The 16,469-nt window shown below is 41.8% G+C and overlaps 1 protein-coding gene and 1 long non-coding RNA gene across 2 annotated transcripts; both read left to right on the forward strand.

The window, feature by feature from the left end:
• The first annotated feature begins 4,126 nt into the window (after positions 1-4,126).
• LOC118405796 (tripartite motif-containing protein 2-like) lies at positions 4,127-15,948 on the forward strand. The gene is made up of 2 exons (XM_035805557.1): positions 4,127-5,219; positions 14,358-15,948. Exons 1-2 carry the CDS (start codon positions 4,262-4,264, stop codon positions 15,572-15,574), a joined length of 2,175 nt encoding a protein of 724 aa, XP_035661450.1. The 5' UTR covers positions 4,127-4,261; the 3' UTR covers positions 15,575-15,948.
• Positions 11,136-13,447, forward strand: LOC118405797. Its single transcript, XR_004829938.1, has 2 exons — positions 11,136-12,022; positions 12,214-13,447. It is a non-coding gene; the product is annotated as an uncharacterized LOC118405797 (long non-coding RNA).
• Positions 15,949-16,469: the final 521 nt, after the last annotated feature.

Consider the following 16,469-nt stretch of genomic DNA (forward strand, 5'->3'; position numbering starts at 1 on the left):
TCACTTTTTACAGCTTTTGCACCACGTAGTCTTTTGTTGTGATTTAAGTTACTATTGTATGAAAATATGAATACTATTAAATGTCTTTATGATGATACATATCCTACCTGGTGTAGAAATGTACAGCAACATGTGATCAGAGACATGACATGATACTTATTAGTTGTCATTGTTATGCTCTTGGCTGCCCCCACGGATGACCACCTTCACGGCAGAGATCTACGTAACTAGTATATATAGCCCGGGACTGTTCACGGTCGCGTCGCATCGTATGTTTCAATATTTCTCTTAAGGCTCCTACCATGACAGGAAATCTGTTTTAGTTATTATGTTGAAATACGTGGTTATACCGTAGCGATGGAGTTGCACTTTTCGTCTAAACGTCAGTAAAATGGCACCAGTCTAACAGGTGTATATAACGGGTGTGGGTTACCTTTAAACTGGAGAGAGGTTGAAATCGGAAGCAAAACAAACAAGTGCTTTAAAAAAGCTGGCATTTTGCCAAGGTTTGCGTGTGTACACGGTTTTTTTCTAGTTATTGGAATGTGCTGAAACTATTGTTTATATTAAATGGATGTAAAAAGGAAACAAGAACAATTTAAAATCACCCTCCCCTGGACTCGATCCCGGACCGTAGCTCTTCAAATCAGGCTGACGTCAGAGGTATTTGTGTAGTGACCCCTGAACCCGGAAGTCACTTCTCTGCATCATAGCGCACTTTTCAGAAAATGATATCTCAGCAATCGTTTACCCCTGCTTTAATATTTTTACATTGTCACGGTCTCCATAGTACATACTACAAATCTGGTAAGTTAGAAGGTCCAGTTCTTTTTCGATAATACAGGGCGATCAATGAAAAATCGTGGCAATTTCCATTTTCGCACTGGAAATCCTACTAATGTCATAGGGTTTCCAGTCGAAATTGTTTTGTACCCAGGGGAATCAGAACATTTGTGTTCCCTAATAGAGGGTGTTGATTTATGAAAATACAGAACAAAAATCGGACCTTCCGTTCCAGAGATATGGCCCTTTAAAGTTGCTAGGCGGTGTCCGCAGGTGTGGCGCCAGGTGTGAAAATCGCATTTCTAATTAGCAATAATTAAGAAAGTAAAAACATTGTGCCACTCAAAAGTTCTTTTCTGCACAGTCCAAGTAGTATTTTGTAGCAATCAAGTAAAGATAAGGTGTTTATTTGCCTTTTTCTTTCACTACAGGTGAGGTCAACCTGCTGAAAATTAAGTTTTTTCAGCATGGCACAGCTGGAAAAGTGGCCAATTATTTCCAGATGACCCCTTTTTGAAGAGCGATAATCAATAAACTGTTCATCCTATAATTAAGATATTTCAGATATTGGAAATATGTAGTAGATTCTCTTAACACAGTTTATTGCAGACATTCTAGAGACATGGTTACGAGATTATGTGTAATCAAAAATACTAATTTGTAACATATCTCAAAAGGTCAAAGGTCATCGGCACCTGTCACTTATATAAGTCCACATAAAAAATTACCTATCAACATTCTTCTCTATCTCAGTGACAAATATCACATGTTTGATATAACAGAATAGAAATAGTTTAGATAATTTCCACATCAATTATGCAAATTAGCTTCTGATTTGCATAATTAATATTTAATTACAGGAAGCATCACTTAATCTATCTACATACCAATAATCATGATGATCCGTCAACCCCTTCTTGAGTTATTCCCTTTCACAGTCTGACCATAAGCATTGAATATCAGCATACCTTACTACTAAAGGGTTTTGGCACATGCTAATTCTAAATTTGCCATCAAAACTATCACATTTCACCAGGAAATACTACTTTTACGACATCTGATGACCAAAAGTATATAAAGATATTACCTATGAACCATGACCACCTGACTTTGTAACTGGTTTATTCAAGTTTATTGAACAATTGATAATTCTTTGACATTACAACATATGTTTGAAAAGACTTGGTAGCTCCTCTTCTAAGCTGCACAGCTTTGAATGGTTGATACATTGTAATTCTCCCTCTGTGCCATCTCAATTTCTTCTATGATGTTCCAGGTGCTATTCCCAATGCAGCATCTTGCAAATCTGAAAACTTTTAACATTGGAAATATCAGCAAAAACCTCTATGCCCTTGATATCACATTCAACAACAAACACAACTTGCTATGTTATTGATTTTTTGGATCTTACAAGGTAAAAATTGAACTTCAGTGATCATCTCAACGTAAATATGCTCACGTTGGACACATTTACAAATGATGTTTCCTTTCATGAAGTTGGTGACAAAGAAAACAAAAGTTTTGCGTCTCAAACCTGAAACAAACGTGTCCGAACATACAATGTATCTACACTTATAAAGGCTATCTGTATACAATTTAATGAATATCAATACGCTAATTATTTACATGGAAACGAGAATATTTTGATAATTATGGACCCGCCTAACTAACTTTATATGCCGTGACTCGGCACACCACACGGAGCGAGTCGCACATGTTGAACATTCACATCGCTAACTCACAACAAACCTACACATGTTATACATCATTTTAAAGCTTAGAAACCGCTTGTTACACACATGGATGCAACTTTTTGAAAAAAATAAGACATCAATGGTGAAAAATGCCATCTAAATTTGCAAACTGGAGGTAAACCACCTTAAAATTGCGGTACAAGAAAGTTTCACGTACCAAATTGTAGCTTGTTTTCTTGTCTATCCAATCCTGCCATATATGGGTTGCTTCCAAATAAGGCTGACATGCAAATCAGGCTGACGCAACGCCATGCCCGCAGAGCGCTCGAACACGTAAACGCGGAAGTGACTTTCCCGTCTCGCGAGGCATTTTCCCGAAGGCCATATCTCAACAATCTTTTATCCCCTGCTTAAAATTTTTACATTGCCAGGGCCTCCATACTATATACTACAATTCTGGTAAGTTTGAAGTTCTAGGCTTTTCTCAATTTTACACGGCGATCAATCGAAAATCGCTACACGCACGGAAAACACCACCGCCGCACGCATGTGCGTTGCGACTGGAAACCCTACTAATGAATATTAACTAAGTCGCAAAGGAATCTGGGATAGGCTATATGTAACTGTTATATATATATATACACGATTTATTTGGAAAACATTTCATCTTTATGAATTGGTAATACAACGTTAAAATGTAAGAGCAATAATTTGATTATATGCTGCATCAATCTTAGGAATATCATACTTCATTCATTTAATCTAATCAAATATTAGGCCCCATTACGGACCACAGACAATGACCCACGACAGAGCTTTTAAGTTGTATACAAATGCATTGCAGATTTTGAACAGGTCCGTTCATCTCAACATCACTCCATCACCCCATCACAACGGCGACTATTCTGGTCTCAGGGCATTTTGCCGCTAAGGCGGCAAAATGCAAAAAAGAATGTTGACGTCTCAGATTTGGGCGGTTTAAGACGAACATTTATAGAAAATACCATATTCTTGTTGAATTAGTTTTGAAACTTGTGGGTTTTCGTTATCCCCATACATGAGATCGTGGAATGGTCAGTCGTGAGCTACCTGTTTGAAGCCTGAAGGACTAATCCAAGGACTATGGCTTGGGGGTGTACTCGGTGTAGACTTGCCGTTTAGAATTTGTGGAACATGCGTTTGCAAGCTGATACTCAACTTGCTTAAGTTGAAATAACTGTCAGCATTTGAGTATATGTTCGCTTTCTCTACTCTTTCATAGTAATGAATACATTACTGGCATATACTGGGTCGGTCCTCCCCCCAGTGTATGTACTAGTCCAAAAGTTAACAGGTCTGAACAAACAAATTGAGGTCACCATCGTCTAGCACGTCACCGGAACGTACTGCGCCTGCGTGAACCTTGGTGGTTTGGGGCTTGGTTTGGTCAACGTTGCATTGAAATCCCGCTTGTTGCACAGTATATGTTAGAGACATGGTTTCATGTAAAACGTACACGGGATTTTACCCTTATATACGCACGTACTTTCTTAAATGCGGCCCTTTAGTAAACCGGGGGTTTAGCAAGGTTTAGCATGTCTATACTTTTTGCGCAGGCGCAGTACGTTCCGGTGACGTGCTCCATCGTCTCCAATGGTTGCGTCTGCTACGATCACGTGATAGCGTTAGCCTCGTGACCGAAACCACTTTCCAAGAAGAATCTGGCAGTGTCGCGTCGCGTCGTTTACTGAAATCAAGGACGTTATAGCATCCTTGCGTTAACACAACTGTCGTCTGAATCTAGAATGGCAAGTAAGCTTGCAAGCGACGACTTTGACGAGCAGTTCCTGACGTGTCCCGTCTGCATGCTGCACTTCCGGGACGCCAGAATTCTGCCATGTCTGCACACATTCTGTAAACAATGTCTGCAGGAATGGGCTTCAAAACAGGACCCGCTGGAGTGTCCAACCTGCCGCACACAGGTCAGTTTACCAAACCAAGGTGTGGACGGACTCAAGACCAACTTCTACGTCAGCAACCTGCTGGATTTCGCGGCCGTGAAGAAAAGGGCGGAGCCAGGTGTGCCATGCCAGGTGTGTGAGGGGAACGTGGAGGGTCCAAAGTCTTGGTGTGCCGATTGTGCTACCTTAATGTGTGAGTCGTGTGCAGCAGTACACAGGAAACTTCCAGCTACAAGAGACCACGAAGTGACCGCCGAAGCCATGCTTAAAGCAGAAAGAGGTGTGAGCAAGTTTCAACGAAAACGACACTGCGATAAACACAAGAACCACGAACTAGTCTTCTACTGTGAGAGCTGTAACGCTTTGGTTTGTACAGCATGTACCGTGGTCGACCACCGACCGGGCAAAGATCACAACCCAGTAGAAATCACCTCCGTTGCGCAGATGAGGAAACAAACGATGCAAGAACTTCTCAAACAGATGGAGCCACGTCTGAAGGAAATTGAAGCCTCTATCAAAGAAGTTGACAGGAAGATGTCAAAGATAACTCCTTCTAAAGACGCAGCCACAAACCAAACTAAGGCGTATTTCCGTCAACTTGTTGACATGCTGCAAAAGCGTGAACAGGAGATTTTGAGCCAGATTGACGAACAATGCCGAGTGGATAGCAAAGGCCTACAAGCAAAAAGGGAAGCGACAGAGTTTGAGTTGGCTGAACTGACGAGCGCACAAACGTTCTGTCAACAAGCTGTGCAACACGGAAGTGACGTGCACGTTGTAGAAGTGGGGAGCCAAGTCCAAACTAGAGTTAAATATTAGCTGTTGCAGCAAATATATATACAGGTTTGCGTGTGAGTAATTTATGCGGGATAAATTAACATAAATATTAATATTGACGTTAAAAACACTTCCGGTTAAAAATGGACTATGCATGAGCCCTACCAAAGAAGTTCCTTATGCATTATCATCAAATTCGTAGATTGAATCTTTAAAAAGAGAATGGACTTTTCTTGTGACATGTGTCGACAACTACAATGTAGTGGACCAGTTCAATAATCCTTCTGCTCAAAAATTAACTTAGTCTGTGCAACGCAAACTCCGCTGTCCAGGGCTGTAACTGTCCCCTCCTCTAGGGGGCCGGCGGATGTTGGGCGGGCTGCTATACAGCGAGATTTAATCAGATTAAGCGAGATTTATTCAGGCTAAAAATTAACTGTGCGAGAATGGACTCTTCCATTGGCCAGCATCCACATGTGAAATGCACTGGTTTAGAAACACTTTCTCTAAAATAAAATGGACTTTGCCTAAGCACTCCAGTCCAAAATTAAATTTAGCAAAATGACTCTCTCGCAGGGTAATGGAGTATTGTAGCGCTATCTTCATGTAAACTGGACCCGTTCAATTACAGCTCCTCTCATCAAAGAACGGACTTCGCATAATCACCCTGTCCAGAATTGCATTTAAACGATTGCCCCTCCCTGTGTGAGGATGGACTCTTCTATAGGCACCTGCATCAAAAACACTTCTGCTAAAAAAAGATAAACATATCAACGTATCTGTAAAATATAACTGGGGGGTCTGTTGTAGAATTTCTTTAGTCGGAGCATGCTGGGTAGACTACACCTTCCTACGTGGGTCCAGGGATCGTGAAATTCGGCAATAAAATCGGGAAATTGGCCAGGGGAATCAGTACACGCTATTAGGTTAAATCAGGTTGGGATTACGCGGCCGACCAAAGCCTCTGGTAGCAAAACTTCCCAGGCAAAGTATTCTCCCTATAACAGCAAGCGTAGTCAGTCTGGTGGAGACTACATGTTAGCCCTTGAGCCGAGAAGTTGGAAGTCGCCTGACATCCAGGCTAATCTTTGTCTAGCTGTTGCAAGTTCTGCTGTCAACATCTCAAAATATAGCGTAAAATTGTCGTCTTCATACTTTTACGTATTACGCAATATCTAAATTCTGAAATATATCGGAGAAAATAGCAAAACAGTAACGCAGTGAACAAACCCCGCAGTGACGCAAGTGCAGTGAGAGGGCACCTTTAGATAAGCTCACCGGGGATTTGTCATGCCGCCAGAGTTTGAAACTCCCTCGTACAAGCGTCACTGCTCACCCGTAAATTTTCTATTAGAAACAATCATTTCTCAATGTCTTTGTCAACCAACATACACGCTAGTCATCATCGGTACCAGATTCCGGTAGACTACTGGTAGCTGCGATCAAAATAATGACCGGAAAAACAAATCAGTCTCTTGCATGTCCATTTTATGTTCAGTTCAATTACGGTCCTGACTATACTGTGTGGACTCATTGGGGTGCTGCTATAACTAGTAGCATTTCTTTCCCACATGTCTTCATCATTCACCATCGTCATCATTTGTAACAAATCCCACACTTCTTTAATTCAAAGTCGTCGTCATTGCATCCGTACAGAATCCCGTATTTCTTTCACTAACAGTCGTCAGATTTGCATTTGTAAGAAATCACACATTTTTCGATCGCAATCGTCATAATTGCATTTGTAAACAATCCCCCATTTCTTTTATTCGCAATCGTCCTAATCGCATTCGTAAAAATCCCGCATTTCTTTCATACGCAGTCGTCATATTGGCATTCGAAAAAAAAATCCCGCATGTCTTTCATTCACTGTCGTTATATCTGCAATTTTAAAAAAAAATCCCACATTTCTTTAATTCACAATCGTCATAAATTCATTTTTGTAAAAATAAAATCGCGCATTTACGATCATGTATGGAGGCGTGGGGTTTTGGGCCGTCATCTCGTCAGGGAATTTCCCATGACTCATGATCATGCAGCTGCATGTTCAGACACGACACCACTGTCGCCGTAGAGGCGTGGGGGTTTTGGGCCGTCACCTCGTCAGGGAATTTCCCACGACTCATGATCATGCAGGTGCATGTTCAGACAGGACACCACTGTCGCCGTAGACGTAGAGAAGCGTGTTTTGTTTGCGTGCACTGGACAAGCTTAACGTCTTCTGCATGAAATGGAAGATTCAATACTAAAGAAAACTAAAGTGGTGGTTTAAAAAAAATTGGGATGGACTTTCAGGAACATCAAGTTTCCAAATGACGCTCTTTATCCAGGCCTGTCCTCGTCAGGCAGTTATTCTTTAGCTAAATCAACTGTCTTGAAAGGCACAGAAAGCCGCTTTCGGTATCAAAACCCTCATTCAGACTGCGTTATTCCCTAAGGCCCTACTTAAACACGATAATGCATATGTCAAGTCTACAATGTTATATTCTGTTGAGATCTGAGGCAAAGGGCACTGACAATTGCCCTGTTGAAATATTAACATATAGAACCGCTTTTGTAAAAACACCGATCCTTAGTGCACACAGAAATTCGTGTAACCTAGCTAGTAGGGCAAAACTCGGGGTATTCCAAATAGATATGGATGCATCAGTGTTCTTGTACCTAAGTATTGGCTGAGGCTGAAGCAACTGGACATCCACACACATCCCTTACAGGTGAACGTTTTACTGTGTCAACAATACAAAATGGGAAATAATTGCAAGAAGAGCTGGTTACACCAACTTTCATGATATTCCCTCTTATGGAACACCAATTACCCTGTAGACAATAAGAATATATGTACATTGTTAATTAAAGAGAGGATATGTACGTCAAAAATTATTTTACAAATCGTCTACAAATCATGGTAAGCCAATATGCTACAAAGGTTTCAAATCCAAATATATATTCGATGGAAAATTACCTGAGTTCGAATAAAGATCCGCCATATCTAAGATAAGAATAAGCGCTTATCCATTAGAGATAGAGAGGTCGTTACAAGAAGCTATTTGTCCACGTTAGACTGTTTATTATAATTAAGTATTGCATACTGAATGCAGTGGAAAATGTTTTCACGACGGGACCGAAAGAAAGTTTATTTCAAACTGTTGCCACAATTTGTCCGAGCGTTTGCCAATTAGTAAATCACCAAAAGTCTACGTTTCATTAAAATCACAAACCCCACCTATTTCACAGAACACGGGACAGTTAAAAGATAGATGAACTCAAACCAAATGACAGATGATTGACAGGAAGCGTGTGAACCTGACACCTTGCTATTTTGCCGGTTAATTGAAAACGTGACAAACCCTGATTTCTCTGATGACCCCGATAACCCGATGACCCCGGGGCAGAGAAAGCTGACACGGTCTGACACAACGTCTCTCATTTCTGTTCCTTTTCATGTGTCCCTTCGATGTGTCTGTTGTTCCCGGAGACAGACTTAGAAATACACTGGAATTACTGAATGTTGGCTACCTGCATACGGCGGTGGCGATATCCTCGGTACAACCAAGGGCTTCATCATTTCGGATAACACGAAGGCATCCTTCCGTACGTTGCCCACATCATGCAGACCAACAAATTGACCAACAAACATACACGCTAGTCATCATCGGTACCAGATTCTGGTAGACTACTGGTAGCTGCGATCAAAATAATGACCGGAAAAACAAATCATTCTCTTGCATGTCCATTTTATGTTCAGTTCAATTACGGTCCTGACTATACTGTGTGGACTCATTGGGGTGCTGCTATAACTAGTAGCATTTCTTTCCCACATGTCTTCATCATTCACCATCGTCATCATTTGTAACAAATCCCACACTTCTTTAATTCAAAGTCGTCGTCATTGCATCCATACAGAATCCCGTATTTCTTTCACTAACAGTCGTCAGATTTGCATTTGTAAGAAATCACACATTTTTCGATCGCAATCGTCATAATTGCATTTGTAAACAATCCCCCATTTCTTTTATCACATTCGTAAAAATCCCGCATTTCTTTCATACGCAGTCGTCATATTGGCATTCGAAAAAAAAAATCCCGCATGTCTTTCATTCACTGTCGTTATATCTGCAATTATAAAAAAAATCCCACATTTCTTTAATTCACAATCGTCATAAATTCATTTTTGTAAAAATAAAATCGCGCATTTACGATCATGTATGGAGGCGTGGGTTTTTGGCCGTCATCTCGTCAGGGAATTTCCCATGACTCATGATCATGCAGCTGCATGTTCAGACACGACACCACTGTCGCCGTAGAGGCGTGGGGTTTTTGGGCCGTCACCTCGTCAGGGAATTTCCCACGACTCATGATCATGCAGGTGCATGTTCAGACAGGACACCACTGTCGCCGTAGACGTAGAGAAGCGTGTTTTGTGTTGCGTGCACTGGACATGAAATGGAAGATTCAATACTAAAGAAAACTAAAGTGGTGGTTTTCAAAAAATTGGAATGGACTTTCAGGAACATCAAGTTTCCAAATGACGCTCTTTATCCAGGCCTGTCCTCGCCAGGCAGCTATTCTTTAGCTAAATCAACTGTCTTGAAAGGCACAGAAAGCCGCTTTCGGTATCAAAACCCTCATTCAGACTGCGTTATTCCCTAAGGCCCTACTTAAACACGATAATGCATATGTCAAGTTTATAATGTTATATTCTGTTGAGATCTGAGGCAAAGAGCACTGACAATTGCCCTGTTGAAATATTAACATATAGAACCGCTTTTGTAAAAACACCGATCCTTAGTGCACACAGAAATTCGTGTAACCTAGCTAGTAGGGCAAAACTCGGGGTATTCCAAATAGATATGGATGTATCAGTGTTCTTGTACCTAAGTATTGGCTGAGGCTGAAGCAACTGGACATCCACACACATCCCTTACAGGTGAACGTTTTACTGTGTCAACAATACAAAATGGTAAATAATTGCAAGAAGAGCTGGTTACACCAACTTTCATGATATTCCCTCTTATGGAACACCAATTACCCTGTAGACAATAAGAATATATGTACATTGTTAATTAAAGAGAGGATATGTACGTCAAAAATTATTTTACAAATCGTCTACAAATCATGGTAAGCCAATATGCTACAAAGGTTTCAAATCAAAATATATATTCGATGGAAAATTACCTGAGTTCGAATAAGCGCTTATCCATTAGAGATAGAGAGGTCGTTATAAGAAGCTATTTGTCCACGTTAGACTGTTTAAGTATTGCATACTGAATGCAGTGGAAAATGTCTTCACGACGAGACCGAAAGAAAGTTTATTTCAAACTGTTGCCACAATTTGTCCGAGCGTTTGCCAATTAGTAAATCACCAAAAGTCTACGTTTCATTAAAATCACAAACCCCACCTATTTCACTGAACACGGGACAGGTAAAAGATAGATGAACTCAAACCAAATGACAGTTAGATGATTGACAGGAAGCGTGTGAACCTGACACCTTGCTATTTTGCCGGTTAATTGAAAACGTGACAAACCCTGATTTCTCTGATGACCCCGATAACCCGATGACCCCGGGGCAGAGAAAGCTGACACGGTCTGACACAACGTCTCACATTTCTGTTCCTTTTCATGAACGGTAATGTCTCCCTTCGATGTGTCTGTTGTTCCCGGAGACAGACTTAGAAATACACTGGAATTACTGAATGTTGGCTACCTGCATACGGCGTGGCTACATCCTCGGTACAACCAAGGGCTTCATCATTTCGGATAACACGAAGGCATCCTTCCGTACGTTGCCCACATCATGCAGACCAACAATTTCTTGTACGGCGTATTAGACGTTCCCACCACCCCACCACCTCCGAGGAGCTTGTTGTAATGCTGGACATCCCTGGATTTGCCACAACGACAATACAAGGAACCATGTGACCTATTTAGCACCTGTGGGTCTTTTTTAACATTTCCTATTGTGTGTTGAGATATTCACAAAAACGTATTTGTCGTGTTTATCTATAAATTGACAGCACAGTATTATTAGGTATCTTTTGGACCCAAGAAGTCAACGAGGAAAATATCAAGATGGACGTTGTCTGCGTATACAGTTTTCATTTTATCATTCGTGACTGTGTATTCTGCTTTTTAGAAATCTTTTGTTTCACTGAGACGTCATTCTGATGGCATGGAATTGCGCAATCGCATGCAATACCATGGGAAGCTATTTTTGTATATGTGATAAAAAGATTAAGAAACCAGGGCAAGCATCTTTATTTTGCGTAAATTTGCCATGTTTTAGCTGTATTGTGCAACATCGCAACGACTGAAAACTTGTTGACTACGGTAGTCTATGCTCAAACCACCTGGCATATCAATCAGTCAGTCAAGGCAAGTCGGAGTTGCATAAGATTGCGTAAGTCTTTGCAAGTGCGACTATGTAATGGTGTATTTTTCTACGTGTGTTTTACACATGATAATAGCATGCCCGCAGTCCCCGCCACGGCCAATGGAATGTTTACAGGATATGTCCAATCTTTCAAGTTTGGTGTGATTATTCTTTTACGGGTTGGCCAGTTGTTTTAATACAGGTTGACCGGTTGTTTAATGCCCTTCTCCTCTTTCCTCGCTCCCCCTTTTCCGCTATGGAATAACCCATGGTCGCTGGCCAATGGGCTGCCTAGTATTCATATTGCGTAATGCAGATGAAACGTAAACCAAGCTGATTACGAGCACAGCAGTCATTTCGCTGCCAGACAGAGGGGAGACAACACGGGTCTGGGACCGGTCTCTGATGATTAATAGCAACTGCCCCCACGAAGTCAACGCACTCCCCTGCACTTCGGTAAGTAACTCGGCTTCCACTTCTGCATAGTCAAAGGGATCTTAGAATAATGATCGTGTTGTTTGGTCACAGCCAGGTATAGTTAGATTATGAACTTGATTTAATTGTTAGTTTTGAATTTTTCAAATTTATAGAACTTTTTTATAAAAATAAATGCAATTGACCTGTCCTTTTTGGCATTGTTTTTGCAGGGGCTCATCATAAAGATGTTTACGAAGTACAACTATAATATTTGCAGTGGAAAGGAAACATCTCATCGTCATGGACTTCTTATTCTATTTCTTATCACTTTTATTATTCTTTTTTCAAAGGCAAATCAACATTTTGGAATATTTTGAATATTTCGTTGGGCTAAAGCGTTCAGGTACAGGTTGATGTGTGTGTGTGTCTCTCTATCCGCAAGGGACGTCGCTGATGGCTTGCACTGGAAGACGAGCTGTATCACTGAAGGGAAGGACATTCGTAAGAAAATTGCTACAAGGAGACCGAGACTGGAAGCCATGCAAAACCTGAAACAACGTCGCCCGAAGGAGCAAGGCCATGAGAGGGAAATGCAAGACCGACAGCAGAGCTGCGTGCAGCCAAGCGATTGCGCTGCTATTGATGGTAAAACTGAGTGCAGTTAGAGAATTCATGGACTGACATACACGTGCTGTCTGCGTTATTTGACTTATACGAATACGTGTTGTCTATTCTATTAGGTCATATTAAGGAATGTAAAAAAATACTTCAATTGACCTAGATGGATATACGAATGGTCGACATCACAACCAAACGTATTTGAAATCTTTATTGACACGACAAAAGTACAGAGACTTTCGTGAGGATTATAACAAGTACTTACAGTGCAACTAAGCAGACGTATATGCATATTTACAGATATGAATAAGTCAACATATTGTTCTAGCATGTCATTTACATAATTCGAACATTGCCTGCAAATTTCTTGAGTTACAAACAAACTCTTACCAACTCTACGCTTAAACACACGTCTGTGCAGCCGTTTACTTTTCGGGCCGGAACTCGGTGTAATACATAAATGGGACCTTACAGGTATTGTATATACAAGCTGTATCAGTCTTTCACTCCGTCACTTACAAGAAGATACAACGCAACGTTTGCTAGAAGTAATTAGTCAGTGGTATTGTACTGTGATTGTTATTCTTAGACGGTTATTCGTTTGATGACGTGAACTGCAACAGACTGAGATGTACTAGTAACCAATGTTTAGTGATATGAGCGGAGTTGTGTAGCTGTCTGTCAGGTAAGACAGAATACAAAGACGAGAGATTTCTACGGCAGTTCAGAAGAGCAGACATTTGTCTGGTACTGAGACAGATTGTGAAGACAGGAGATTTCTAAGGTAAGAGAGTTCAGTTCAGGAGAGACAATATAGAGCTTCACCAAAGTGAGAGAGCATTATTATGAAGCCTGTTACAACGTTAAAAGTCTTCCGTGCCCTGTGTACGGAAATTCTTGTCTCTGCGTCATTTCTTTATCCTTCATTTGCTGATCTTTGAATTCCAGTCGGCAACTAAAAGAACCTATATATATTTGTTACATGTCTAAGCCTCTATCGTTGGGGATCTCGTCGTAACTTTCTTAACTTTACAACACACTAACCCTTCATGCTTGTGGCTCTTGCCGTCCTGCCGTTTCCGACAAGAGTACAAGATCACATTTCCTAACCATCCCACTGGCGAATTCCTTCATACAACACACTAACCCTTCATGCTTGTGGCTCTTGCCGTCCTGCCGTTTCCGACAAGAGTACAAGATCACATTTCCTAACCATCCCACTGGCGAATTCCTTCATACAACACACTAACCCTTCATGCTTGTGGCTCTTGCCGTCCTGCCGTTTCCGACAAGAGTACAAGATCATATTTCCTAACCATCCCATCCGATCCCTTCATACAACACACTAACCCTTCATGCTTGTGTCTCTTGCCGTCCTGCCGCTTCCGACAAGAGTACAAGATCATATTTCCTAACCATCCCATCCGATCCCTTCATACAACACACTAACCCTTCATGCTTGTGTCTCTTGCCGTCCTGCCGTTTCCGACAAGACCACAAGATCACGTTTCCTAACCATCCAATTCCTTCATACAACACACTAAGCCTTCATGCTTGTGGCTCTTGCCGTCCTGTCGTTTCCGATGAGACCACAAGATCACGTTTCCTAGTCATCTCATAACTTCATACAACACACCAATCCGTCATATCCAAATGGCACCAGCGCCACCCTTCCCGTCATACACCGTAAAACAAAATGGCGGCGCCCGTAAAAGCCAACGAAAACAGAACAGGTTTTGCTACCGCAAACCTGTAACAAGGGTAGAAACTCTACTGGCAAAACAAGTGGACCTGGAGTCCAACTGGAGCGAGTTTCAGTTCGTCGAGAACACCTCTCTTTTTGAATTTGAGAAAGAACTTAAACATTTCGGAGGCCTAGAGACAGACGTCGACATCTCTAAGTGTAAAATAGCTGTTAAGCCGGCGGTTCGGGGTTTTCGCTGCGTAGCCGTACTGACTACAATGACCAAAGAGGGCTGTCGGTGTGTTACAAACAGCAAAACCGTTACATCCAGCATGAAGGATCCGTCTGGAAATGATGTCATGACACAACTAGAGATGAAGAGCGGAAGCGTGTGGGAAATATCGTACTCACCCAAGGTCACGGGAAAACATAGGTTAGAGGTCAAGGTGAACTCACAGCAGGTGGAAGGAAGTCCGTTGGACGTCCAAGTACAAAGTGAGGACACACCTGTGTTAACTATCGGACGGCCGGGAAGTGGGGTGGGGGAACTGATCGGCCCGGCAGGTGTCACTGTTGATGCTGACGGCAACATTGCAGTGGTGGATCTGGGCAACAAGCGGGTTCAGATATTCGATCCAGGAAATGGGCAATCTTTGAGGAGCTTCCCTGTTGACGGTAAGTGCCCATACGGTATTGATGTGGACTCAAATGAGGGGTTTCTTGTGACGTCGTACGGCGAAGACTGTGGAATCAGGCGCTACTCCAAGGACGGCGAACTTATGGACACGTTCAAGCCTGACTGTGTACAAGATCCAGCTGGAGTAACAGTTCTGAAGGACGGCCGCATGGTGGTGGTAGACAACAAGCAAATGTCTTGTCTCCTCCTGCAGACTGACGGGAGCCTCATCCGGGAGATCGGCAAGGGACTGGTCCCGCGCTTCATAGCAGTGGATGAGTCACGTGATGTCATGTTCGTCACAGACAACGAAGAACACAAAATATTCACCTTCGATCTTGAAGGAAATTTGATATTCAGTTTTGGTGAAGAAGGAGAGAATGATGGGGAATTTCGCGACCCAGAAGGTATCGCATTAGACCCAACAGGTAACATCATTGTAGGAGACGGTGTTGACGGCCGTGTGCAGGTGTTCGGGCAGGACGGGATGTTCGTACGGAAGGTGGCAACAGCTAAGGGAGGAGAGGCTTGCGGGATCGCTCTGACTCCTAACGGTTATATAGCGGTATCGTGTTGGAAGGAAAGCTGTGTAGAAATGTACAGGTACATATGATCTGTGACCTTACAACATGACGTAGTGTACTAGTATCAGAATTTCGTCAACCTTTGACAGATTTTTTTAATCACATTGCTTTCACTAATTATTGTTTTTATATTTGTTTGACTTGAGTTCTGAGTGATGTAATAAACGATTTAGGCTATACAAATGTACATAGGAAACGTTTATTGATATGAGACATTGTATGGATATGTACATGGATGTGTGATCAGAGACATAACTTTTGTTGTTGTTATGACGTTCTTTCTAATCAGCATCTTGCATGGCGTGTTATTTTTCAATGACTTCAAATCTTTTTGTTCTTATAATTTTTACAAGTATAACAAGTGAGAAATATGCTAGTATCTTGCACCAGAATCCATTCGAGGCCCGAGCTGTATAATGCCATTGCATTGCTTGAGATCCATTAAGGACTAGCTGTATCTCTGGTCCAAAATAAAAGGCAATACGCCTCCATTGCTTCTTTACCTTGACCACGCTCGCTTGTCTCCGAGTAGACCGTCTTTGCGCATCGCATGCTTCAAATTGTAGAACTCCACTAGCTATAGGAACATGTCACTACGTCGTCATATCTATTACGTACTGCATGATTGAGTGGTTTTCTTTAGCATTTTCAGTGAGTCGTTTGATCCAGCCTAATAGGAAGTGATAATATAACCAGCAATATACTGGAATTTGATTTCTAAAGACTGTTGCTGACCATTTCACAAGTCTCGTAGAACGCTATTTTAGCTTGCATCCTGTGGACACAGGGCGGACACACACAATCGACAATGTAACAAACACACGCACACACACACATGCGCGCATCAACAAACAATTTCTTCGTTTTCACGGAGATAATAGAAAAGGTGGATATGAAGAAAGAGACCCCGTCCCGGGACCTCTT

Source organism: Branchiostoma floridae, chromosome 18 (genome assembly GCF_000003815.2).
Source record: "Branchiostoma floridae strain S238N-H82 chromosome 18, Bfl_VNyyK, whole genome shotgun sequence".
Taxonomy (NCBI): Eukaryota; Metazoa; Chordata; class Leptocardii; order Amphioxiformes; family Branchiostomatidae; genus Branchiostoma; species Branchiostoma floridae.

Excerpts from the sequence above, each read along its gene's own strand:
- LOC118405796 (XM_035805557.1), top strand. The coding sequence starts at position 4,262 with ATGGCAAGTAAGCTTGCAAGCGACGACTTTGACGAGCAGTTCCTGACG. Across the intron at positions 5,220-14,357 it reads AGTGGGGAGCCAAGTCCAAA|CAAGGGTAGAAACTCTACTG; the intron begins CTAGAGTTAAAT and ends GCAAACCTGTAA.